The sequence below is a fragment of the Rhinolophus ferrumequinum genome, chromosome 8 (assembly GCF_004115265.2).
Source record: "Rhinolophus ferrumequinum isolate MPI-CBG mRhiFer1 chromosome 8, mRhiFer1_v1.p, whole genome shotgun sequence".
Lineage (NCBI taxonomy): Eukaryota > Metazoa > Chordata > Mammalia > Chiroptera > Rhinolophidae > Rhinolophus > Rhinolophus ferrumequinum.
In genome coordinates, this window is record NC_046291.1 from 57,947,986 (window position 1) to 57,974,369 (window position 26,384).

The 26,384-nt window shown below is 34.0% G+C and overlaps 1 protein-coding gene across 8 annotated transcripts in view; it reads left to right on the forward strand.

The window, feature by feature from the left end:
* SCN3A (sodium voltage-gated channel alpha subunit 3) overlaps nt 1-26,384 on the forward strand; it is a 104,078-nt gene that overhangs the window by 36,271 nt on the left and 41,423 nt on the right. For 3 of the 8 annotated variants that reach the window (XM_033112582.1, XM_033112583.1, XM_033112584.1), the window contains 10 exons: nt 2,177-2,305; nt 2,985-3,076; nt 3,898-4,170; nt 4,380-4,443; nt 9,182-9,323; nt 10,351-10,557; nt 17,112-17,399; nt 22,884-23,231; nt 24,255-24,387; nt 25,762-26,000. In XM_033112582.1, the coding sequence (XP_032968473.1) occupies nt 2,177-2,305; nt 2,985-3,076; nt 3,898-4,170; nt 4,380-4,443; nt 9,182-9,323; nt 10,351-10,557; nt 17,112-17,399; nt 22,884-23,231; nt 24,255-24,387; nt 25,762-26,000 (1,915 nt within the window). Of the gene's footprint in view, nt 1-2,176; nt 2,306-2,800; nt 2,893-2,984; nt 3,077-3,897; nt 4,171-4,379; nt 4,444-9,181; nt 9,324-10,350; nt 10,558-17,111; nt 17,400-22,883; nt 23,232-24,254; nt 24,388-25,761; nt 26,001-26,384 lie in introns of those variants that run through there. The other 5 variants (XM_033112585.1, XM_033112588.1, XM_033112586.1 and 2 more) reach the window with 5 other exon arrangements.

The window sequence follows — 26,384 nt, forward strand, 5'->3', positions numbered from 1 at the left end:
TCAAAAAGTCCCAAGCTAACGAATTACATCAGAGATTTAAATTTCAAAAATAGAAGATATAGGGTCACCGTTACAAGTTCAGACTTGTACACCTGAAACCTATGTAACTTTACTAACAATTGTCACCCTAACAGACTTTAATTAGAAAAAGGAAAAAAAGAAAAGAAAACAGAAGTCATTGAGAGCAGAAACAGTCCCTGTACAAAGAGGTGGCATACACAGATACGGCCGAACGACCAAATTATATAGTGAAGTTCACATTATATAAGGCAAGGCACTTCTACAGACATAATTACAGGAAAAAACAAAAACAAAAACCAAAACCTGTGACATGGACACAATCAACAGGATGATTAGGAGCCTAGTGGGCACAGAGCCAAGAAAGATCAAGTCTCCTCAATTCTCACTTACCCGTTCAATTTAGTTTGCTAACGGGCACTTCTGAACACCTGTTCTGTGCAAAGCTCTGTCTCAGATGTTAAGCTCTCAGATTCTCTTCCTTGCATAGCTATCAACACTCACCTTAATTCCAAATGTCCTAACATAATGTCTTACTTTTCCAAAAAAAAAAAGAGGAAAAAAAAAAGAATAGAAGTAGGAACTTTAATCTTATTCCTAGTAACTCTGTGGATTACTTAGAATTGTATAAGCATAGACCATAGGACACTAACAATTGATACGATAAATAGAACATACATGTGAGCTGTCTCTTATGGCCTTTTACAGAGCCTGCTTGCTATCTTTTCAAATAGAAATGTCCTGGTGATTATGTGTAATACACAAAGATCCAAGCTAAAACACAAGTAAACATAAGCTTGACATTGTAAATTATATCTTTTCCTAATCAAGTCAGCTACTTCATAGAAAGTAAAGATAGCAATGATACAGAGTCCTTATGAAATCAACTGAATTGGTTAAAAAGGAGACAGAATATTCTTAGGAAAACTAGATGTGAAGATTTCTCCACACATTTTCCTCTGAGTTCTTTGTTCCTCATACAAAAAAAATCTATGGAAAGTAATGCAAAAATAACACTCCTAACTTTTTTCATATATAAAATTCTAGTAGGCTGGAAAATATGATGAATTTCAATAAGAGGAAATCAAATCTTTGTGGCTTAAGTGAAATAATCTGAAGAATAAACTTAAATTGTACTTTTAAAAAGAACATAATATCGAAAAACAAGTTACTTCAACTACTTTTGGAAGAAACAGAAATATATTATCAACCCTCAAAAGGAGGGCTAGAAATGCACTACTATATCAAAGCAGCAAATGAAAAGTCTTTCACCATATTGGAGGCTGAAATTGAATTTGAGCATGTTTAAATTCTTTGGTCCAACTGCGGAGAGATAGTAGCTGATATAAGGTTAGATTCAGGAATTTTGTTCATCCCTGAATTTTGGTAACTGTGTACACACATATAAAATCCTAATGAATTGAAAAGTTTCTTGTGAAAAAAAAGTTATCTAGATAGAGAAAGAGAGACAGAGACAGAGAGAGAGAGGCGCAGTTTTGTAACTGTATGCCTCACTCTTAAAGATGTAAAAAGGGAATTATATTTTATAGATTAGACATGTAAAGTATCCCCCAAAATAATTCTAATCATTAAAAAATTTGGATGAAATATTTTATTATAAGTAAATAAATCCAAGAAATGTTACCTTTAGAGCTGTGCTATCTAGTGAGGGAGACACCAGCCACAGGTGGCTATTGAAACTTGAAATTTGGCTAGTCTTAATTGTTGAAATGATAGTTTAGATGTATTGGTTTAAATAAAATATGATTTGAAAATTAAGTTCACTTGTTCCTTTTTACTTTTGTATTTTGCTACTAGAAATTTGAAAACTACGTATAGAGCTTGCGTTATATATTAACCAGACACTGTTGTTCTAGAGGGTCAAGTTCAATTATCCATAAAACACATGAAACTATTATTCTAAAACCTCAATTGTACACACGATCATATTGTTTGGGGAAGATACTATCTCTTAGGTTTAACCTTTTACTCAGACTTGTAGAATTCATGAAACTAGTAGGTTCTTACGTAAGTGAAAATAAGGAACAAAATTTTAGTGAATTGAAAAACCGCAAAACGATAGGATTTGCTATCTTTAAAAATGTCTATTTTAACAGTTCAAACAAAATTGTTAATTTCATTTGGATGCTTTTCCTAGGTACACATTCACTGGAATCTATACCTTTGAGTCACTTATAAAAATCTTGGCCAGAGGATTTTGCTTAGAAAATTTTACATTTCTTCGTGATCCATGGAACTGGTTGGATTTCAGTGTCATTGTGATGGCGTGAGTATTTTTGAAAAATTGTTAAGCTCAAAGGAATGAAAATATTTGCAGCGTAAATCAGGTTGTTGTGACATACTGTAAATGTAGAATTTGCTTATTAGCCAAATTAACTATATGCCTCATATATTTTGAGAATACATATTAGATTACATATTGCACAGTCAATTGATCTGGTAAATGAGCAATAAAAAGAATAACTTTCATGTCATATAGTCTTCCACTTCATCAAAATGAAGTTATTCATTGACTAACTTAACAACACCAGTCTACTTTGATTAGTTTTGCAAACAAACTTGTTCACATTAACGAAAATTACATTAACATAAAACAAGAAAATTTTATTCCTTAAAAGCAGCTTTTAGCATATGGCACCCTGATGTCTACAGAAATTCCATTTGTTAAGCTCAAGAGGCTTTATATGCCCAACCCAGCTTTCATTCTTTATTTATTATAAACTTTGCCAAGACTATCAGTAACTCTGATTTAATTCTACAGGTATGTAACAGAATTTGTAAGCCTAGGCAATGTTTCAGCTCTTCGAACTTTCAGAGTCTTGAGAGCTCTGAAAACTATTTCTGTAATCCCAGGTAAGAAGAAACTGGTGTAAGATGGTAGACCCCTTATATTTTCAACTTTTCTTGTGTGTTGTTGTGTTTGTGTGTGAACTCCCTTATTACAGATATGTGACAGAGTTTGTGGACCTGGGCAATGTCTCAGCGTTGAGAACATTCAGAGTTCTCCGAGCACTGAAAACAATTTCAGTCATTCCAGGTGAGAGCTAGGTTAAACACTGAGGCTGACTAAATATATTGTAATAATGTTGAGGTTCAAATCACACTTATTACATTAACCTTTTTGCTTATTATCCTTGCTTGTCACCTTCAAGAATGCCAAATGACATTTCAATGCAGTTCAGATCCTACAGTTTTAGAAATTACATGCTTATTTAGCAAGTCAGCCTTTGAGTTTAACAGAGAATTGCATGTGTATAAAAAAATATCAGTTTTGCTCTCTCCCTCTATTTTTCCTTTTATGATGTAAAGTTTTCTCTTTTACATTCTTAAAAAAGCTTTGCTACCATGGCTTTACTAACTGATTTGGATTTTACCATTCACTGCAGATCTGTTTTGAAAATGGATCTTCTTTTATAAAGGAGAAAAGATGATTATTGAATGGCATGCACATGGCATGGAAAATTCATCATTTTAAAATTCTTTTCTCCTCTAAATCATTGCTACTTGGAGGCTAGTATAAAGAAGGGGTTGGAAGGAAATAGCCCCATGAAACAGAAAATCTGAAATGAAAAACAACTATAAGTTTGTCTTTACATGTCTATGGCAGCATGCAAAATTACACACATACAAAACTTCCTGCCTAGATATTTACACTTTCATTTTTCACCTCCAGAAAGCATACTGTTCATAAATAAAATCTGCTTTTCATCCATTTCTCAAACCATCTGGCTGTCCACAAAGCTTTGATGTCTAAATAGCCAAGCAAATGTTTGTGGGAAAAGGAATGTATATGACTATTAAGAAGATGTTGTGGCTATGGCACTCCTTCTCAGCTGACCTATTGTTCTCTCTCCTCAGGTTTAAAGACCATTGTGGGGGCCCTGATCCAGTCTGTGAAGAAGCTCTCAGATGTCATGATCCTGACTGTGTTCTGTCTGAGTGTGTTTGCTCTAATTGGTCTGCAGCTCTTCATGGGCAACCTGAGGAATAAATGCTTGCAATGGCCCCCAAGCGATTCTGCTTTTGAAAGCAGCACCACTTCCTTCTTTAATGGCACAATGGATTCGAATGGGACATTTGTTAATGTAACAATGAGCACATTTAACTGGAAAGATTACATTGAAGATGACAGTAAGAAATATTGCTACATTGTTACCCTTAGCCATTGATGAATGAGTTTTCAACTATAAATAGTTGAGGCTATGGGTGTGAAGCCATCTTTGTAAATATAATTTATCAGTGTCCATTTGGGAAATAACTGAGATAGTCAAACTCTCATTTAATTCCTAATGTCAATAAAATTGATATGAAATGAAATAGTATATTCTTTATATTAACAGGTCACTTTTACGTTTTGGATGGACAAAAAGACCCTTTACTCTGTGGAAATGGCTCAGACGCGGGGTAAGGAACAAATTTTTTTAAAGCTATAGACTACTTTGAAAAAAAGCAGATAAGAAAAAAATATATAAAGACAGTGTTCCATATATATAATAAAGAGTGGTGCTGCCTACCTAGGAAGTCCCTCCTCTGTCTTATTGCATTGCTATTAGTCCTAAACTCACAGCCATTAAAATCATCCTTTTGGGTGAAGACCTTTTCTGCAAAGTTTCACAGTTAAGATGTACTTGAATTATTGATCCAAAATGTGATGGCCCACAGTCTGTCTTTTCTGTAAATTTATCAGAGCTGTGTAAAAAACACAGGGAAGGAAACATAAAATGGGCATGTTTTAGTTGGTGTCAGTATGTGTGGATAGGATATTTTGCTGTGGCTGGAAAAAGATCCAGAATATAACGTGGTCTTCAGGATACAAGTCCTGTTGGGAAACTGCTTTGAGAGACTTAATCTCTTTGAAATAGCATGAAACCCTGTGTACAAAGAAGCCATAGTGCAGATTTATGTCAAAGGCATATTCAAGGCTGAGACTGCACACTTAACGGTTCCTTTTGGTCTCATTCTATAATAACAGGTGCTGTAGTATCTTAATCACCCTGTGAATCTCTCATACTTAACATATTTTCTCAAGAGTATTATAAACTAATTTTAAGTCAGGGTGGAGAGTAAATTTTTTAGATACCAAGGAATAGCAATAGCTAGTGACTCTTAGACCATAGAACTTACACAGAACATACTCTGCAAATTGAAAACTGGCTTGGCCATAAAGATCTAAGAGCGTTACTGAAAACACATACCAGTCACAGAGACGGAGCTTATGGGAGAATTTGTTTTCCCTGATAGATTCCCTAATCTTTGTTAGGAGAGTATAAAGAATAAGAGCATAGATTCTAGAGTTCATATATACCTGGGTTCAAATCCTAACTCCACCATTTACAAACTCTTTGACCTTGGAAAAGTGGCTTAAGCTCTCTGTGTTTGACCTTACTTATTTCTAAAATGGAGAGAGTAACAACCTCTCTCTTAGGGTTGTTACGGTGATTAATTACTTAACACACATAAAGCACTTGGACTAGTATCTGGTGCATCATAAGTAGTTATTGCATGTTACCTATTACTTTTTATTATTATGGTTAATGTAAAAGACTAGGTAACACTTTGGATAAGGTTGGTTAATACATACTTTATCCTTATTAAATAATAATAATCACTTCCATTTATTGAGTACCTACTACGGGTTAGGTAATTTACATGGTAAAATCGATAGCTGCTCTATTATTAAATAAACTCTAAAAATATATACCCAATTTTAAGACTTCTTATAAGGCTACAATAATTGAGACAGTATGCTACTGGAAAATAATAGGCATATAGATCAATGAAACAGAACAGAAAGCCAAAAAAAAGACACATACAAATGTAGTCAACTAATTTTTGACAAAGAAGAAAATGCAATTCAATGGAGAAAGGAAAGTTTTCAACAAATTGGAACAACTGAAGACCTATATGCAAAGAAATGGACCTAGATATAGATCTTACACCTTACAGAAAAATTAACTAAAAAATCAACAATAGACCTAAACGTAAAATACAAAACTATAAAAATTATTTAAGAAAACATAGGATAAAGCTAACATGATTTTGTATTTGATTATGAGTCTTAAAAGTAACACCAATAGGCGCAATCCATGAAAGAAAAAGATGGCAAGTTGAATTTTACTAAAATTAAAAATTTCTGCTCTGTAAAAACAGTGTAATGGGAATAAAAAGACAAGCCATAGACTGGGAGAAAATATTGCAAAACGCATATCTGATAAAGGACCTGTATCCAAAATATACAAAGTATTCAAAATTCAACAGAAAGAAAACAAATAACTCAATTTAAAAATTGAACAGACACATTACAGAATATATACAGATGGCTAATATGGATATATAAAATGCTCAACATCATTTGTCATTAGAGAATTGAAAATTAAAACAGCAATGAGTTATTACTATACACCTGTTAGAATGGCTAAATCCAAAAAAAAACATGACAGTAATAACTGCTGATGAGGATGCAGAACAACAGGAATTCTCATTCATTGCTGGTAGGTATGCAAAATAGTATAGACACTTTGGGAGAAAATTTGACAGTTTTTTACAAAATAAACACAGTTTTACCATACAATTGCCCTGCTAGGTATTTAGCCAATTAATTTAAAAATTTATATCCACACAAAAACCTGCATGTGAATATTTATAGCAGCTATATTCTTCATAACAAGAAACTGGAAGCAATTACGATGTCCTTCAATATGTGAATGGATAAACAAACTGTGGTATACTAATAGAATGAAATATTATTCAGTGTTAGAAAGAAATGAGCTATCAAGCTGCAAAAAGACATTGATGAGCCTTAAATTTACATTAATGTATGAAAAAAGCCAATATGAAAAAACTATATTCTGTATGATTCCAGTTACATGACATTCTGAAAAGGTAAACAATAGAGATGGTAAAAATACCAGTGTTTTTCAGGGGTGGGTTCAGGGTAGGTAGTTGACTGGGTTATGCACAGGAAATTTTGGGGGGTGGAGCAGCTATTCTGTGTGATTCACTAAGCATTTGTCAAAACTTATAGGACTTTATAGCACAAAGAGTGAATGTTGTATGCAAATTTAAAAAAATAATTTGTGAGGTTAGGGGATCCCTGTTGAAGCACAGAAAGTATCTAAATATACTTAACTGTAAAAAATAACCTCACTGAGAGAGGTGAGGGAATAGGTGGTAATTTAAATAAATTTGACTGGAGTCTGTAAGACTCCAAAAGGAACTGTTCTCTAGTTGATAAAGTTGTTTCCCATGGTAGTATGGGTTAACAATCCTGAAACAACTACACATTAAGTATATGGATAGCAGATGATAGAAGCCAAGCTTCTTACTTTTGGAGTGAGAGATTACAGGTAAGCAAAGGGAGAAGTCTAGAGAGATCCTGTGGTAATGAAGTAAAGTTGGAAACATGAGTATGACCTCATATTTAGACTAATCTAGGCACAGGTGGTTACATATAGAAAAAAAAAATATATATATACACACACACACACATATGTATATGTATATATATATATGTTATTAGAAACCAACATCTGGGTGCTAAGTATGTTTGTTGCTAAGGCAGTGTCATTGCTTCTAGGCCCTCAACTGACAGAGCAAGGAGGTATATAGGTATACACCTACACCTACACCTGCATCTACAACTACAACTACACATACACAGACAACTACACACATTTATCTTGGTTTCTAACACCATCCTCCAATAAAAGAACAAGGGCCCCTTGGAGAAATGACTGATTCTAGCACTGGGGCCGGAAATATAAAAGATGATCATGGAGCCTCTTGTAGTGCCAGAAAGTAAGAAAGTGCTAAAAAACAAAACAATAACAACAAAAACACACACAGCCACAGAGCTATGTCAAGGAGATACAGGAGTCAACTGGAAAAGCTCCCAATGGCCAAAATTGGAAAATTTTAGCAAAAATAAATAAATAAATATTAGATTATAATTCAAAGTAGAAAATAGATATTTGTGAGTACATATTCATATAAATAAATGATTGAATACATAAGTAGATAAATAAATGAGAGATAATAGACAAATTTCTCATGCAGAATTCTAAATAATTTATGTACATACTCTAGTCTTAAGAAGGTTGGTCATAACTCCCTGCTCCTATGTGTGGGCTGCACATACCGACTTTAGTCCAAAGAATGCGGTATGGAAAAAGAAGAAGAAAAGCGTAAATTTACAGTGAAGAAACCTGAGAAAACTCTACCTCAAGTCAGGTGATGAAAGTTAGCCTCAATGATGATTAAGTCATATTAATAATATGTACTCTTGATAATGATGTGAAGATAATGACACTTCACAGTTGTCGTCTTCCTCCCGAAAATCTATAACCCAATCTAATCATGAAAAATACATCAGACAAAATCTCAATTGAAGAACATTCTTCAAAATATCTGACTAGTACTCCTCAAAACTGTCAAGGTCATCAAACACAAGGATAGTCCGAGAAACTGTCACAACCAAGAGAACTCCAGAGACATAATGACTAAATGGAATATGGTGTCCTGGATTGGGCCTTGGGACATAAAAAAGGATATCAGGGAAAAACTGAGGAAATCTGAATAAAGTATGGACTTTGGTTAATAATAATGTATCAATACGGATTGAAATGTACCATACCAACATAAGATGTTAATAATATGAAAAACTGGGCCTGGGATATAAGAGAAGTCTGTACTCTTTGCAACTTTTATGTAAATCTAACATTGTTCTAAAATACAAATTTTATTTTAGGAAATTCTACAGAAGTGATTAATGAAGTAGCTCATTAAGTGATTCCCTCTCGTTTGGCTGTTTTCTGTCTTTTCATTTTTAATTATTGATTCTTGCCACTGTGTAAAGAGTGGGATAGTGACGGTGTCAGAGACAGAAGTCTGTGATTGCTGCCTCTCTGCCCTCCTAAATGTCTATAAATCTGACTTCTTTGCACCTAGATTTTCTATTGGTTTTCCTAACAAATTTCATCTGATAACAATTTCACTGTGAACAATCATCTAAAGTGTTCTGGAAATGAAAGGCAAAAAATTCATCACAGACATCAGCTCTGGGTTTTGACAACTCCTATAAATCAACATCGATTGAAATAGCAATAATTCCTATGCTGACCTTAGCTCCACTTCTCTCTTACAGCCAGTGTCCAGAAGGATACATCTGTGTGAAGGCTGGAAGAAACCCCAACTATGGCTACACAAGCTTTGACACATTTAGCTGGGCTTTCTTGTCTCTATTTCGACTCATGACTCAAGACTACTGGGAGAACCTTTACCAGCTGGTTAGCGTCTTAGTCCATTTGGGCTTCCATAGCAAAATACAATAGATGGGTAGCTTATAAAAAACATAAATGCACTGCTTACAGTTCTGGAGGCTGGGAAGTGCAAAATCAAGACACCAACATGGTCACATTCTGGCCAGAGCCCTCTTCCTGGTTCATAACCGACGACTTCTCACTGTGTCATCACCTGGTGGGAGGGACAAAGGATCTCAGTGCAGGCTCCTTTTAATGCACTAGCCCCATTCATGAGGGCTCCACTCTCATGACCTAAGCACTTCCCAAAAGCCCCCCTTCTAATACCATCACATTAGGCATTAGAATTTCAACATACGAGTTTTGGAGGGACACCGCACTCAGGACATAGCAGTAAGCTTCAAATTAACATGCACAGGATTTAATTTTATGAACATATGAAACAACAAATATGGATACTTGTTTATAACACTCTAGAATACAGAGGCGGGTCTTATAGAAAGTGTACCTAGAATCCCCAATTGGTCATTCAGTCAGTACATGAAAGGAATTCTACTAGGGTCTGTGGAGGATGCAAAGAAATGTTCACGACTGAATTTATAATCAAATTATAAATACAAAAAGAGCATGTGAAAAGATTTTAAAAATCAATTACATAAAATTTTAAATCAGACCTATGATTAAGTGGGGCTAGAAGAACAGGGAGGAAGATGTTATCGCTAGATGGTGCAGAGAGTAGGCTGCAGTGGACGTGGAACTCTACTATCACTTGTAATATTGTCCTGCATTATGGACTCGAAGAAAAGAATTTTAGTAGGGATTAAATATATATCCAATATATACTAATTTGAAATGTATGCTTATATTAAGTGACACGATAGTCAAGCCTCAGATAATTTATTTGTGTGTGTGTTTGTGCATGCACGTGTGTGTAAACGTGCATTTTAACAAAAAAAAATCTTGATAAATCATTCATCTATTATCTAATGAGAGTAATTAGATCTTTACTGACATTATATAAAATACTGCTGAAATAATCCCTTTTGTCCCCTAGACATTACGTGCTGCTGGAAAAACATACATGATATTTTTTGTCCTGGTGATTTTCTTGGGCTCTTTTTATTTGGTGAATTTGATCCTGGCAGTGGTGGCCATGGCCTATGAGGAACAGAATCAGGCCACGTTGGAAGAAGCAGAACAGAAAGAGGCTGAATTTCAGCAAGTGCTTGAACAGCTTAAAAAGCAACAGGAAGAAGCTCAGGTACTGAGTGAAAATAAGCAAAGCTTCATTATTATTGTTGTTGTTGTTGTTATTGTTTTAGGTAAGAATGTTTTTGTACCATAAAGTCAAATGGGAATTGGCTTTTCATTTGGTCTACAGGCATTCTCATAATGGTTACCAGAGAAGGGGGAAGGGGAGTGGTAGATGAGGGTAAGGGGGATCAAATATATGGTGATGGAAGGAGAACTGACTCTGGGTGGTGAACACACAATGAGATATATAGATGATGTATTACAGAATTATACACTTGAAACCTATGTAACTTTACTAACCATTGTCACCCCAATTAACTTAAATCAAGAAAAAAAAACTATCAAAACTTAAAAGAGAAAATAATTCACCTCAAATTGTTTCTGAAGTTGGAGTAAAGGAACGTTTTAGACGATAACTATAAGAAAATTAGCTGGGAGTAGAAAACCCATTTGGGATAAGGTTAACTACTATGCAATTGTCTCGTAAAACCTGAGAGGAGAATCTGATTTTCAGTTTAACATGAAAAAGATACATAACTGTTATTTCCACTATGGTGCTTCACTCCTAATTATAACATGTGAGGTTTTATTCTGAAATTAACCTCAAATGTTAACAAGAAAACTTCATGTATATCTACTCCTAACGGTTCTTTGCGGTTTCTGTAGTACAAAAAGTGTTTGCTGTAGCCCTTATCAGGATATCAGGAAGGCATTCACTGCTATTAGATTCCAAATTATATTCTCAATATTAAAGGCTGTTTGGGCTATGAGCATGGTGAGTGGGGCATTTATGTCTTGAGGAGAAGAGACAGAAAAACAGTACTTGATTAAAATGAACAAAACATAAATTGAAAGGTGAAAATCATGGGAAACCACAGTGAGATCTAATTCATGTCAGAGAGTGTTACGCTGCCTCAAATTCATCTTTGCCAACATTTGGTATGGTCAGTCTACTGGTGTTAGCCATTCTACTAAGTATCTCATTGCTGTTTTGTTTTGCGTTTTCTTAATGACTGATGATATTGAGTATCTTTTCATGTTCTCACTTTGTATATGTATAGCTTCTATCTTGAAGTGGACGTTCAAATTTTTTGCCCATTATATTAGCTGAGCTGTTTGTTTACTTACTGAGTTTTGAGTAGTCTTCATATATTCTGGGAATAAGTCTTTTACTCCTTTGTGATATATATGCTCTGCAAATATTTTCTCCTAGTCTGTAACTTGCCTTTTTATGCTCAGTATTTTTTTTTAAAGTAAAAGTTTTTAATTTTGATTAAATTAATTTTATGAAGCTCTTTTGTTTGTTTGATCATGCTTTTGGTGTTGTATCTAAGAAAATTTTGCCATACCAACATCACAAAGATTTTTTTCCTCTTTTTTCTTTGAGAAGTTTAAAGCGTTGTGTTTTACATTTAGGTCAATGACCCATTTTAAGTAAATTTTTGTGTAAAAAGCGATTTATGTATTGAGATTTTTTTTTAAATATAGTTATCTAATTATTCCAGCACTATTTGTTAAACAAAATATCTTTTCTCTACTAAATTCCTTTGAAAACGTCAAAAATCTGTTGTCCATGTGTGAGTGGATCTACTTCTGGATTCTATTCTGCTAAATTGATCTATTTGTCTCTCTTTACACCAATACCATACTCTCCTAATTACTGTAGCTGTTTAATAAACCTTAAAATCAGATAGTGGTAGTTCTCCAACTTTGTTTTTCTTTTTCAAAGCTGTTTTGACTATTCTAGGTCCTTTGTAATTTCATATGCATTTTAGAATCAGCCTGTTAATTTCAGTTTGGATAGTTTCTATTGCGATATCTTCAAGTTTATCATCCTTTCTCCTACAATGTCATGTCTTCCATTAGTCCCATACAGTGTATTTTCCATATCAGATATTTTAGTTTTCACCTCGAAAAGCTTGATCTAAATCTTTTATATCTCTCCTATTTCTAGCATTTTGAACATACACAACACAGTTATAACTGTTCAAAGTCCTCATCTGCTAATTCTAACATCTATATCAGATCTTGGTTTTTCAAATTATTTTTTTTCTTCATTATTGGTCATATAGTCCTGATTCTTTGCATTCCTGACAAGCTTTAGTTGAATTCCAGACACTCTTATTTTACCTTTTTAGGTGCTGACTATTTCTGTATTCTTATGAAAATTCTTGATCTTTGTTTGGGTTCATAGTTACATTACTTATAAACAGTTTGATCTTTTTGCATCTTCAAACCTTTGAAGATTCGTTAGGTAGAATTAGGGCAGAATTTAGTCTAAGGTTAATTATCCCCTACATCTGTGTGAAAATCCTTCGTAATACTCTACCAACATCTCATTCATTCAGTGTCTTCAAAACCATTGCTACATGTATTCTGTATGTTTTGTTGGTTGTTTCGGGAGGGAGAGCAAGTCTGATCCCTGTTACTATTTCTTGGCCAGAAACAGAAGTCCAAATAACTTTTGTCTATGGTGACTATTTGATACATGGTGATTTTTTTTCAGATAGATGGTACCAGATATTTGAAGCATTATTTGAATGGCCAGTATATCCTTGAAATTTGTAGGTTCAAAATTTAAATTTTCAATAATTCTAAGTTACTTTGAATATACACACTATAAAGCATTAGGTCCTTTCTTGAGGCATTTTTGATGAGACAGGGATTTGACAATAAACTGCTCAGCTGGTTACCACACCAACCATAGACTTAGCATTTGCTGAACATGCTGGCTTTGCTATCTTCCTCTTCCCATTGAGTACAGAGTAGTAACATGGTTATATTTTATTGATTTTATAAGGAAAGCTATAAACAAATTTGCTGATAGTTAAAAATCTTATAACGTATACCTCATGCTTACCAGAAAGTTATACTATATTTCAAGAATTTAAGCATTTATTTCAGATCACTATAATTAAAACACATTTGTAAGATAATGAAATAAAATAGCTATTTATAGGGCAAACAATTTCTTTATTTCAAAGTTTTAAATAAATGTTATAAGAAATATTCATGGATTGCATATCATTATTTTTTAAAACACTGGATTACCCTATTATCATTTATAAAAACAGAGCAATGTGTTTGAGAATGCTACACAGACACACAGTACAAGAATAAGAGTATATTCCGAAATTGAGCCACCGAAGGGTAAAATATGTTTAAAAGAGTATAATCTTTTAAACTTAGAAGTAAAAATGTACTATGTACTAATAGAGCTTCAAGAAACCTAATTATCTAGATCTTAATTGGGACAGCTGAAATATGTCAGTTCTTTTCATTTAAAGGTCAGTTATTGGATTCCACTGATCAAATCATTCTTAGACGCAGCTTTAGCTTCATATGTACAAAAATTTAAACTGACCCCAGGGTGACTGATCCCAGATGGCATAGTACCAAACCAGTGTTAGTTCCTTATTGATGACACAGGTAACAATAACTAGTAAATATCCCATATTGGAGGAGAGTGGGGGTTGGAGAAAGGGACAGAGGCAGACTTAGTCTATCCATGAGATCATGGTGCTCCAGTCTAACTTGAGTCTTGCTAACCTATCGCTCTTCAAAAGTTACTATCTAATCAATGATTTCATGAAGCTTAGCATCACTTCCATTTTTTTTTCTTTAAGGGACCTCCTAGTTCTAGTCATCATTTGGACATGAAAAAGTGACATATTCTTCTCAGTTGACTCACAAATCAAATGCAACTTTAAAAGATGGAGACAGATAAAGCCTAACAAAAAAAACCACAAAAGTTTTGTCCTAAATCATCATAATTGTGTTTGGCATTTAATTTGTGATCTTTAAATGGCTAACAGTGCCCAGCATAGCATATGCCACAGGAAAAATTTAGGAGTAAGCTTTAGGACAAAATCAGAAATAGTGGTATTTAAGAGATCTAATATAATTAGGGGTTGAATTGAAACAGCTATAGTTAATGTCTTGTAGTTTTGAATGGGATTTTAAAACTGGGTTTTATATTTAAAATGAAGTATAATCACAGGTGGTCATGTGGTTTTATTTTTTTAAAGACACATGGATATAGTGAGTTATAAAGCCTATTTTGAATCACACTGCAATGTTATAAGAGGAGGAAAATGTCATTATCTGTGCAAATGTTAAGGACTTATTTGTTAGTTGTTACAAGAGAAATTCAGAAAGGCAGTTAGTTGTAAAAGTAACGCTATTAGTCTAAATAAACAGGACATTGGCCATGTCATAGAGCTAGGTATAAACAGGTACACAGACATGGGAGGTGACAGGAAACATCTGCCTTTGAGGGATCATCAAATCACTGGAAGTGGAATAAGTGACAGATTTGAGTTGATGAGTGACACAGAAAATGTGTTGTGTCGGGAGGTTACCGACATTGCCTTAGAAATCTGTTTTGGTTTTGAGTTATTCCAACTGTTACCCAGAATAGGCAGGGAAATCATATCTTATGCAAAACAAATTCCAGAAGTGATTTAAATGAATGTGAGTTTCCGGATTACAAGCAAAGGAATATTACCACCACTTCCTTTGTTTCTAACGACAAGCAAGTCAATAAATGATTAGCACTGTGTGTTGCATGTTTCTGTCTATACGAAGTGGAAAGGTGAATTAAGGACTTTGTTTGGAAAAAAGGAATTTAGGTATATTCATACGTTCAACAAATGGTGTATATTACGTACCCCTATGTATCAAGCTCTATGAAACTATATTTAACTTGCTATAGATAAGAGCTTCATTTATTCACTTTATTTTACACATATTTATATTAAACTTAATATTTAAAAAGGGCCTTTAATATTTCTCATCTTTCATCATTGATATTAGAAGTGATATTGAGGATCAAAAATTCAATTAAAAAATCTGGCTATCTGACTATATGCAATTCTATAAATATCCAAATTCTGAATTAATGATTCATTTAAATGCTAGGCATTGTCTTATACTGAGTTTTAGATCTGGGTTTCCATAATGAATATAGAATTCAATATAAACAAATATCTGCATTTAATTTTATGTATTGCTTAGCTCAACATCCATATTTAGTACTATATATAGTACTTCGGTTCCCATCCCTGGGTTCATGTTAATTCTAGAGAATTTGTATCACTTTTTTTAGTTGAGATGAGATTCAGAAATGGAAGCTACTTAGGAGGGTTTGCTTCTCCTCAGGAAGGAAGAAACATAAAACACAACATGTTGTCAAAGCATTATAAATGGGTTTCTTCTTCAGTCTTTCCTAAAATACATTCCCGTTGTATAGATCGTTCTGACACATAGTCTTCTATGAGATTTTTGAAGAGTCAAGTCTAAGAATGCCCTATTCGTTCCCCAACCCCACCCCAGTATCTGAGACAACTGTCAGCATGATGCCTTTTTTCATCTTTATTTGCCAAATAGTAACTGAGCCCTTTCTATGTCAGGTGACATGCTAGGCAATGCATATAAAAACATATGACAAAATTCCTATGCAATTTATAGTCTAGTGGAGAAGACAGAACAAAATGGTAGATAAGGTTGTTTGTACTTAGTAATGACATATATAAAGAGTTGAACCAATATTCTCATAATGTAATCATTTCCACTTCCTTGATTATGCTTAAAAACAGGAATATACTAAATGAGAACTCCGCTTTGATATGCACTATATTGTTATTTCATATCCTCTCTAGTCATGGTTAGATCATTTCCAGTCTAAAAATACTAGTCATGGTAATGAAAATACAAAACATCTGCCATGCTTCACCTCAGAGCAGGTTGGGTTTCTTTAGTATGTACAGAAATTAAAAATGCTTAAGTATACTTAGTGCTGAAATATAGAAAGAAAATATTTGAAGAAGTACTCATAATCCCTTGAATGATTATTTCAGGTACTTATTGATTGATGTGTTAATAATTTGTTATTATTTATAATAATAATTTATAATATTAAAAAATTTAAAACTAAAAGTTCTGTGTAATAGCAGAAATTAACATGACCCCAATGATGTGAACTATAGCAACAAATGTAATTCAAATTAAGGAAGAGGATAAACTAACCAATATATTCCCACTACTTCTATCTAAAGGTGAAATAGCAGACAGTTTAAATGCATTGTTCCCCAAAAAAAGAAAAGAAAAAGTCATTTGTCCTAGATTTAGAAGGAACAAAACACCATTCAGTTATTCACAATCACATTTGGGAGGAAAAAGCCTATGGATAGAATTGAAATAGTAATCAGATCAGCAACCATCAAAAGAGAACATTTGCTTTTAAAGTGTAGAAGATACTTTTAAGAGAGCAATTGTCCCCTGAAATGAAGCTAATCTCAACAGAATTAAAAGGGGCGGGGTCTCTCCAGAAGATGTGCCAAAGCAGACTTTTCTTGTCTTAATGCATAGGCTAGCATATTGCCTTATATTATTCAAAATTGTGTCATTATTAAGTGAACTCTCTTGTAGTAAATCAGAAAGAAATGACCAGAAGACATAATTTTCACATATAGTTAAGAGTCATAAATGGCAAATTTGTACCATAGTCAACTGCTTTCAAAATTTTATGTTCTAAATAGTGCCTCGCTTTGTTTTAAACAGGCAGTTGCAGCAGCGTCAGCTGCTTCAAGAGATTTCAGTGGAATAGGTGGCTTAGGAGAGCTCTTGGAAAGTTCTTCAGAAGCATCAAAGTTAAGCTCCAAAAGCGCTAAGGAGTGGAGGAACCGAAGGAAGAAAAGAAGACAGAGGGAGCACCTTGAAGGAAACAAAGGAGAGGAAGACAGGTTTCCTAAATCTGAATCTGAAGACAGTGTCAAAAGAAGAAGCTTCCTTTTCTCTATGGATGGAAACCAACTGACTAATGACAAGAAATTCTACTCCCCTCATCAGGTATGGCTTTCTACTAAGTGCTCCAAATTGTTTTTGACATTGCTATTGCTTTTTAATTGCTGTTATTTTTGTTTTGGTGTATTTTTGTAATATCTGATTTAAATGAAGGACAGGTAACTGACATTAATAGTTATTTAAATTTGTATCATAAATTGTGTTTAAACAGGACTTTGATTAAACCATTAATAACTTTTCATTTGAGGCAATCAGCTTTATATGTTGCACTATTTTGAGACCATGTTTTTTCATCTGCTTTTTTGGGGGGAAAGGGCCTATCTATCAGATTTTTCTCTTCAGGTAGACAGTTTTGTATCTCTTGTTTACCTTTTCCATTCTAAGACCTCACATGAACTTATCTTCTTTGCATTTGGGTTTCTACCTTTATTATCTGAGGTTCTAATCATAATATATGCATACATCTTGAAAATAAATGTCTCTGGATTTTGCCTTTATCTTTTGATATGAGAACTGTGCTATCATGAGTCTTCATTAACCTGATATGGTGTCATGTTATGATACATTAAAATTATGACCTGAATGCTCTTGAAGAGAACTAAATTGAAGACATCTATTTTTGCTCCGATTTAATGCCAACTAACCAATTCTTCAGCATAGATTCAAGTCAAAAAGGAAAAATAGTTTCAACTTTTTGTCTGTTAATAAGTTTTATCTATTGCAAAATGTAAAGAGTAGATAGTTATGGGATCTGTGATAAGTACAGTTATGACTTTGAACACTATTTGGTTCCATTAAAATTTCATGTGCTCTGAATTATTAACTCTTTTAATCATATTAATCTGGGTCAGAATTATACCCCAAAGATAATGCTTTGAGAGGCACTCTATATAATTAAGTTAGAGCAAAAAAATGTACATCAACCAAGCGTAAAATATCCTTCTTATAAATAACAAAAACTTTTTAAACAATTTGAGTGGTAAGCACAAAATTCAGTGTAGTGTTTAGTTCTTGCTTGGGAGAAAAGGCATATACAAGTTATGAATGGGTGTTTATTTTATAATTTATATTGAATAAGTAAATAAAATGTTTAAAAAGAAATAAACTCTATATAATAACTTTTAACTTGAATTCTCATATTCGGACAAAATAGTTATGTTCCTGCAAGAAGTTATAAGATAAAAACCATTTTCCTATAAATAATGCCGGTATCAAGGGATCCAACTACTATTTTGCATAACACAAATATAAAGTATGGTAGTAGATCAGTATAACACATTTGGGGTTAACCTGAAGCTCTATGAAGCAAGTCAGTTTCTCAGACAAGACTTTTTGCCTTAAACTGTCACCCTTGGTATTTTAGCATTATTAAATTATTAGGAGTAGTACTATTTGAAACCATAGCATAATGATTGATGTCACAAAAGCTTGTGCTAATATCTCAATTATAAATTAATTGTGACCTTGGTCAAGTCACTTGTACTTTGAAAGATTTCTGTAAAATGGGGTAATAACATTTACTTTAAAGAGTTGTGGGGGATTAAGCAATATATGGAATGCCTATGTGACAAATAGTAAAGCTCTTAAGATGAAATGAATTCTAAATGAAGGAAACTGAAAATTTGAGTAGATTCAACTACTCACAAATATACATGCTTAGTAGCAATATTTACATGAAAATACATAGCTGTGTGGTTTTGAAAACAGTACTTGTCCACCATTGTTTCATCATTATGCTCAGTAAAGACTTAATGAATCTGTTCATTCAGCCCATCCACAAATATTTGTTGATCACCTTATGTGGCAGAAATAGTTCTAGATGCTGAAAATATCTTCCTTTTTTTTTTTTTGTGAAAATATCTTAATGAACAAAAGAGCTACAATTCACTGACCTCATGAAACTTTATACGAAAAGAGGAGATAGACATAAACAAGATAAATAAGTTATAGACGATGTCAGAAGGTGACAAGTGCTATGGGAATAAACAAACAAACAAAGCAGGAAAGGGGGATCATGGGAGCTAAATGGAGGCAAACATTTTAAACAGGGTGGTTTGGGAACACCTCACTGTAAAGGAAACATTTCAGCAAAGATTTGGAGGTGGCAAGGGAAGAGGCTATGTCACAGAAGAGCATTCCAGGATCATGAAAGCGTAAGTGTTAAGTCCCTGATGCAGTAGGGCCTTGAATGCTCAATGAGCAGCTGCGAGGCCTGTGTTGAATAAGCCACAGAGAGGCAACAGAAGAGAGAAGTCAGTCGACAGCCAGAGTTTAAATACTAAAAACACAATCAGTATATACATATGTCATATGTAGTTCATTTTATATTTGTAGATAGAGAGACAGTGAGATAGGTAGATAGATGTTCGATAGAGTACATGATAGTCGATATTTCAAAAGTAAAAGAAAAAACTTATTAGCGCTGATATTTACATACCCCAGTAAAAAAGAGGCAGAGAACATTAACACGACTCATAAGCAATAGTACACCAGAAGCCATTTACGAGTTCTGGATTTGTGAACAAAAAAGGACTCTCTTTGATGGGAAAGAGAATCAGTGAAGTGGGGACAGGAAGAAGAAGATAGACAGGGCATACTGTTCAAAGAGAAATGTCTTTTGTAAATGTCAAGGCAGAGAAGCTGTAAATTACAGGTCCCCTACCCTCTACTATCATACATTTTAAATGTTATTTTACATGTATTACATTATTTTGTTTTAAAATAGATAATATATGTTCACAGGACAAAAATGGCAAAAGTTTTTAAAGTTGTACACTGGAAAGGAAATCCTGCCCAAAGATTTCAACCTATGTTGTTTGGACACACTGACACAATTTATTTTAAATCAAAACCTTCGTAGCTAGAACGAAGTGTAATTGTTGATTAATTGAAAACATTGATAAGGGACACACATTTAACTTGAAATGCTATTAAGTAGGTATTTCTAACAAATACTTTACATGCTTTTACTAGAACACGTTCAAATTCCTGCATTATCTTCCATCTTGACTTTTCCCAATCCCCTTCGTGTTTAATGCCTAAATGCAGGATTGTGTTTTATAGACCTAATTTCTTCTATTTCCGCTTTTGTTATTGAAAATTAAGAAAAAGAGTTCAGATTTACCTTCTTGGAACAAGGCAAAACAAAATGAAACAACAACAAAACAACCAAAACAAAACAAAAAAAACCCTGGGGCCCCAGGCAAAGAAAGGTGACCTTTTGGTCCTTAAAGCATAATAACTTGTTTTCCCTGGAGAAAGGACTGCCACAGCTGTGGGTATTCCCTCTACGCTGCTTCACCTTCTACTGTGTTATTTTTGGTTTATTTTCTCTGAATACTATTTTTGTTATCTTCTTTTTCAGTCTTTATTGCCTTGAAAGCTGTGCTCACACCCATTATTATACTTTCCAAAGAGTGAATAGAAGTTTCAAATAAACCCAAAGATCTGGAACGCCTTTGAGAACACCCTGACATAAAAATATGCAAATTAAAGGCATGTACAAGATACATCATGGACTACCACATACTACATACTGCCAACTAACATCATATAGACAGTTTCAGTTTCCAAAGACAGTCTCTGAGAGTAAGCATATTAATTAAGATGATTACACTGAACCATCCCAGGGATTACTGTAAAACAAAGTTAGCATTCCTGGAGTGTAGGGAGAGGTCCACATGCATAGAACCACCTGGAACGTGTGGTAAATATTCAAATTCCAGAGTCCTAACCCCTGCTTACTGAATCCCAATTCGCAAAAGCAAGGACCTAAACATGCACACTCAAGTTCCAAAAACAAGTCTGAACATAACCAACAATAATTTAATCTGAGTCTGGGGAGATTAAAAACATTAATATTCTTTATTTTAGGGAGCTGAATTAATGTCTTTACAATGTTTAATTTCTTGATCTGTCTGATGACTGGAAAAATCAGGTTAACTATTGCCTGACATTGGGGAGACAAACCTGCTGCGTACCTGTGTGTCACAAAGACATAGCCACAGATTTGACAAACCAGACAGTCAATAATTCCTGTGGGTATCCGAGCCAAGTCCAAACCAATGGTGCATTTCTTAACGAATAATATCTTTCCAGAACATCGCTGAGAAAGAGGGCAACAAAGATTATTCTAGTGTTTTGCAGTCTGGGAAAAGCCATAACAATAAAGTTACAAATGGGGCCTAAGAAAATCAGCATGACCTAATTAGGCAAAAGGACCAAAAATAAATGTGATGGAGTTTGCTTTTATGTTTTTTACCACTAAAATTATTTGTATTTGGTTTTACACTGAAGCTTGGAGGAAGAAAGGGAAGGTCCAGGCATACTTACGCTGGCATACGGCTATGTATGCTTAGGGATGTGTATGTAAGCATGCATATTACCCTGGTTATGCAGAGAGGTAAGAGAGGTGATGAGAGATGAACCAGGGAGGCCACAGGGAATGTCACTGTTAATGAGGAAGAGAGTAAACAAAGGTTCTGCAGACTGAATAAAGGTATTTTTGAAAATTTCATCAAGGCTAGAATAAATACAATTATGTGATGCTGACAGTTTAAAATCTATCCAAAAAGTGAAAGAAGGCACTTCATGCTAAATCCTCATTTTCCTGTACCAGAAAGTATTTCCTTGATTTATTTGTGAACACAAATAATACAAAAAGTTTTTGAATCATCCAGTTCCATTTAATAAAATTAAAGTGAGATGAGAAGGAAAAGCTGTCTTCCACATCACCTTTAGTAAAATCATGTGTATATGTCTTGCTTTTTAAAGCCATTGTTAAATGTTAAATAAGAACAGGAATTTATATAGCAGTTTAGGAATTCTCTCTGTTGTTACCGCTACAACATATATTTCTCTCAAATAATGTAAATCATTAGAAATCATTTGGGAAACTGTTAGCAAATATGGAAGACAACATCATAGGTAAATTTCGTGACTTTTATTCCCATATGGATAGAGACAGAAAAAGAGTAATTTCCTTTTACAATTCAAAAGAAGGGAATGAGAAGATAATAGTTGTTGTTTTCAAAACATTATCCTAAAGTAAAATATTTGCTACAAATATTACACATTTGAGCCCACAGTGTCACTTGAGCCATACCTTATTTTCCAAGTTGCATGCCTTTCAAATCATAGCATTTGGGAGTGAAAGCCACGTACTGGCTGTTTAACCACCACTCCCACCAAAAAGAATCATTTGTCCTCTCCAGGATCAAGTTCTACACCTATAACATTCTGATGACAAACTCCAACTCCCAGTACTAGAGTGGAGATTAAATGAACTGGATGAGCACTTAGTAAATTGCAGATCAGGATGCTTAATCAAAAAGACACTCGTTATGCTTAAATTAACGTTGTGATCTGTAGTAAAACGATTGAAACATATGTGTTCTTTATAAATTTGATTACCTGTGCTTAAGAGCAAGACTATGCTAACCCCAGAGCAATTAGATTCTGCAACATTCAGACTTTTACTAAATTACTGTGTGTGTATCCCCATTCCTTTCTTCCTTGCTCTCTTTTCAGTCTCTGTTAAGTATCCGTGGCTCTCTGTTTTCCCCACGACGCAATAGCAAAACAAGCATTTTCAGCTTCAGAGGTCGGACAAAGGATGTCGGTTCTGAAAATGACTTTGCTGACGACGAGCACAGTACATTTGAAGACAGCGAGAGCAGGAGAGACTCACTGTTTGTGCCCCACAGACATGGAGAGCGACGCAACAGTAACGTTAGTCAGGCCAGTATGTCATCCAGGATGGTGCCAGGGCTTCCAGCAAATGGGAAGATGCACAGCACTGTGGATTGCAATGGTGTGGTTTCCTTGGTGGGTGGACCAACAGCTCTAACCTCACCTACTGGACAACTTCCGCCAGAGGTGATAATAGATAATAAGTTAGCTAACACTGACATTACACACCAATTTGAAATAATCAAGGCCTGGGCAGTTTAGCCTGTTATACCATCTTGCTTCCCCAAAATGAAAGTCCTTAAAAATGATATATGATTTATTGAATGCAAAACAATAGAATATTCAGAACCAACTGAATTGTATGGGACCATTAGCTTTCAAATATTTTAGATTAAAAGAACCCAGTTTTTGGAGTCTGGGATGACACACATATCTGCAAATTCAGTAGACCTACCAACACAAAATACTGGACATTTTAACAACCAAATCATTATTATAGATATATGTTCGCCCAGAACTGTGTAATTATCTATTCGTATTCTGAACATTTCATATACTTAAAATTAACTATTGTAGGGACCAACATAGATAGTTTTCACACGACTGTGAATATTACAGTGACTCGAAAATGTTTTGATGTCTATTAAAATGACTCTAAAATGTTTTGATTTCTTATAGGATGGCATATAGAAATAATTTTCAAAATATCAGGAAAGCACACACATTTCATTGTACATCTGTGTTTGTGCATGGAAAAATTGGCCCATATATGTCAATATTGTCAAAACAGCCTCAAAGAAAATAATTCAGCTTTGGGACTATATAATCCTATTATCTGTTTGGGGGAATATTGATTTGATTAGTAATCATTGAAATAAGCTGAAAAATGATTTGCATTTGAGAAAAATGAAACAATATCATTAGCATGCTTATGAAAATTTTCCCTGAAAATTCCTGCAGGTTATTTAAAATATTTCTGCAATATAATTGCCCTATTTGATTGCATCTAACTGGTTAATTCTTGTTAAGGGGTATTACCTGTGATATTGTTTTTAAAATTATTTATAACTTAAAAATCAATAGATATTATTAGTTAAAAACTGTCACTTGGAAAAAATTGCATGTAGCATGATTTTCCAAAGAAATGCTATGTGGTGTTGTATTACTCATTGAAAAGGGTGGTTTGAGCCATCAGTATTTGGTTTGCAGGGCACCACCACCGAAACGGAGGTCAGAAAGAGAAGGCTAAGTTCTTATCAGATTTCAATGGAGATGCTGGAGGATTCCTCTGGAAGGCAAAGAGCCATGAGCATAGCCAGCAAACTGACCAACACAATGGAGGGTAAGAAGGAGGCCATGGAATAGGCAGCTTTCTATGATTGTATGCTTTGTGGATCTATACCTTCTTCTCATAGAATTGCCACAGTCAATTACCCAGGATCAGAACTGTATTATAGACCTAAGCAGATGATATATGGAATACATTATGTCCACATCGATTATAAAACTAATGGTGTCCTTATTTCTTTTTTTACTTGGGTCCTTTTCTTGTCTGCAGAATGATATTTCACCATTTGGTATCCTATCAGTGAGAATTTATCCTTATGTTACATTATCCTTAAGCAATTAGAGGGAACACTTCCCTTTTTAAATTTTGGTATATAGAAGCACAAGGAAACATCTCTTTCAACCTTTAGTCTGTTTTCTAGGCAAGGTGGTGGGGTCTGGGGAGACATATAAACGAGTTAGACAAATCAAAACCTGTGCTCTGCTTCAATAGGGACCCTGAAAAAAGATTTCTCCTCCATCTTCCATATATACAGAACCCATTACATTCCTTCAAAGGAGGGCTGACACAATGCTTGTTAATTTTGGCACAGGAGAATGGGCAGCAACTATTGCTCCTTTGTTCATTCATTAAATAAGTCTCCACTTCTTGAAGAGAGATGTTACATTAGTACTGCAACTTTATAAGTCAATTATATGTCATATCTAACATATGTTCTTATGTTCTTCAGGAAATACCAATTACATTTTGTATCTTGTTCTGTTGATGTATTGGATACCTGAACACAGTCACATAATTATAACAGGTTTCACCCATTAAAATTAATAGTAACTGTTTATATATTAGGCTAAAATTCTGAAAGATACGAGAAATATGAATAATGGAAGTAAGTTTGGGTCTGAATCTATACTATACTAAAAAGACGGACATATGATATTCTCATTGTGTGCAAGATCAATGCTTATGTGGAGACAATGAGACGAGAGATGAGTCACACATACTAATAAGGATCACAGCTTTAGATGATGTTCTTAAAAAGCTACTTTCAAAGAAAGAATAATTGTTTGATAGATTTAATATTCCTGTAAAGCTGATATAAAACTTATTTTGATACAAGAGACTATAGCTATTTAATCAACTATTACCTAAGTTATTAGGTAATGAAGTTAGTTTGAAGCAAAATATTAAATTCAAAGTGTTTATTTTCTGTATTTAATTAAAGGAGAGATAAAGTCTATTTCCATGACATTTTTAATGAACATTTTTATGAAAATATTTAATGAGATTGTCTTCTCATGTTTAAGGTAAGTTATATAAACTTCCATCCCCAAGTAGACGCATCAATTTTATCAAATAATGTATAATCTATAGCAACAATAATTAAATTTTATTGTTATTTACTACTCTTCCTCTTTATTGTTTCCCCAGAACTTGAAGAATCTAGACAGAAATGTCCACCATGCTGGTATAGATTTGCCAACGTGTTCTTGATCTGGGACTGCTGTGATGCGTGGTTAAAAGTGAAGCATCTTGTCAATTTAATTGTTATGGATCCATTTGTTGATCTTGCCATTACTATTTGCATTGTCTTAAATACCCTCTTTATGGCCATGGAACATTATCCAATGACTGGTCAATTCAGTAGAGTGTTGACAGTAGGAAACCTGGTAAGTTCATTCGAAGTTTATTTCCTTGGGTAGGAGTGAAGGAGACAGACCAAAAAAGAAATACATTCGTGCTGTGTTGAAACAAAAATTGTATCTTCTTTCTTCATAGGAAGAAATCTCAAGGAATATTACAGGGAATCTCAGCAATAAGGTCTAAAATTCAACTAGTATTAATGCTGACTGTTTAATGTCCATACTGATTGATAATGGTATCTTACCAGTTGCAAACTTATTAAAATTTTTACTATCATTCTTGCTGAAAATATAGATCCAGAGAAAACATGAGATCTAAATCTGGCTCCACAAACATACACAGCCTCTGAAGACATCATGTCCATTGTATACAGGTCGAATTCTATACCAAAGAGGGCATAGTTGCTTCAA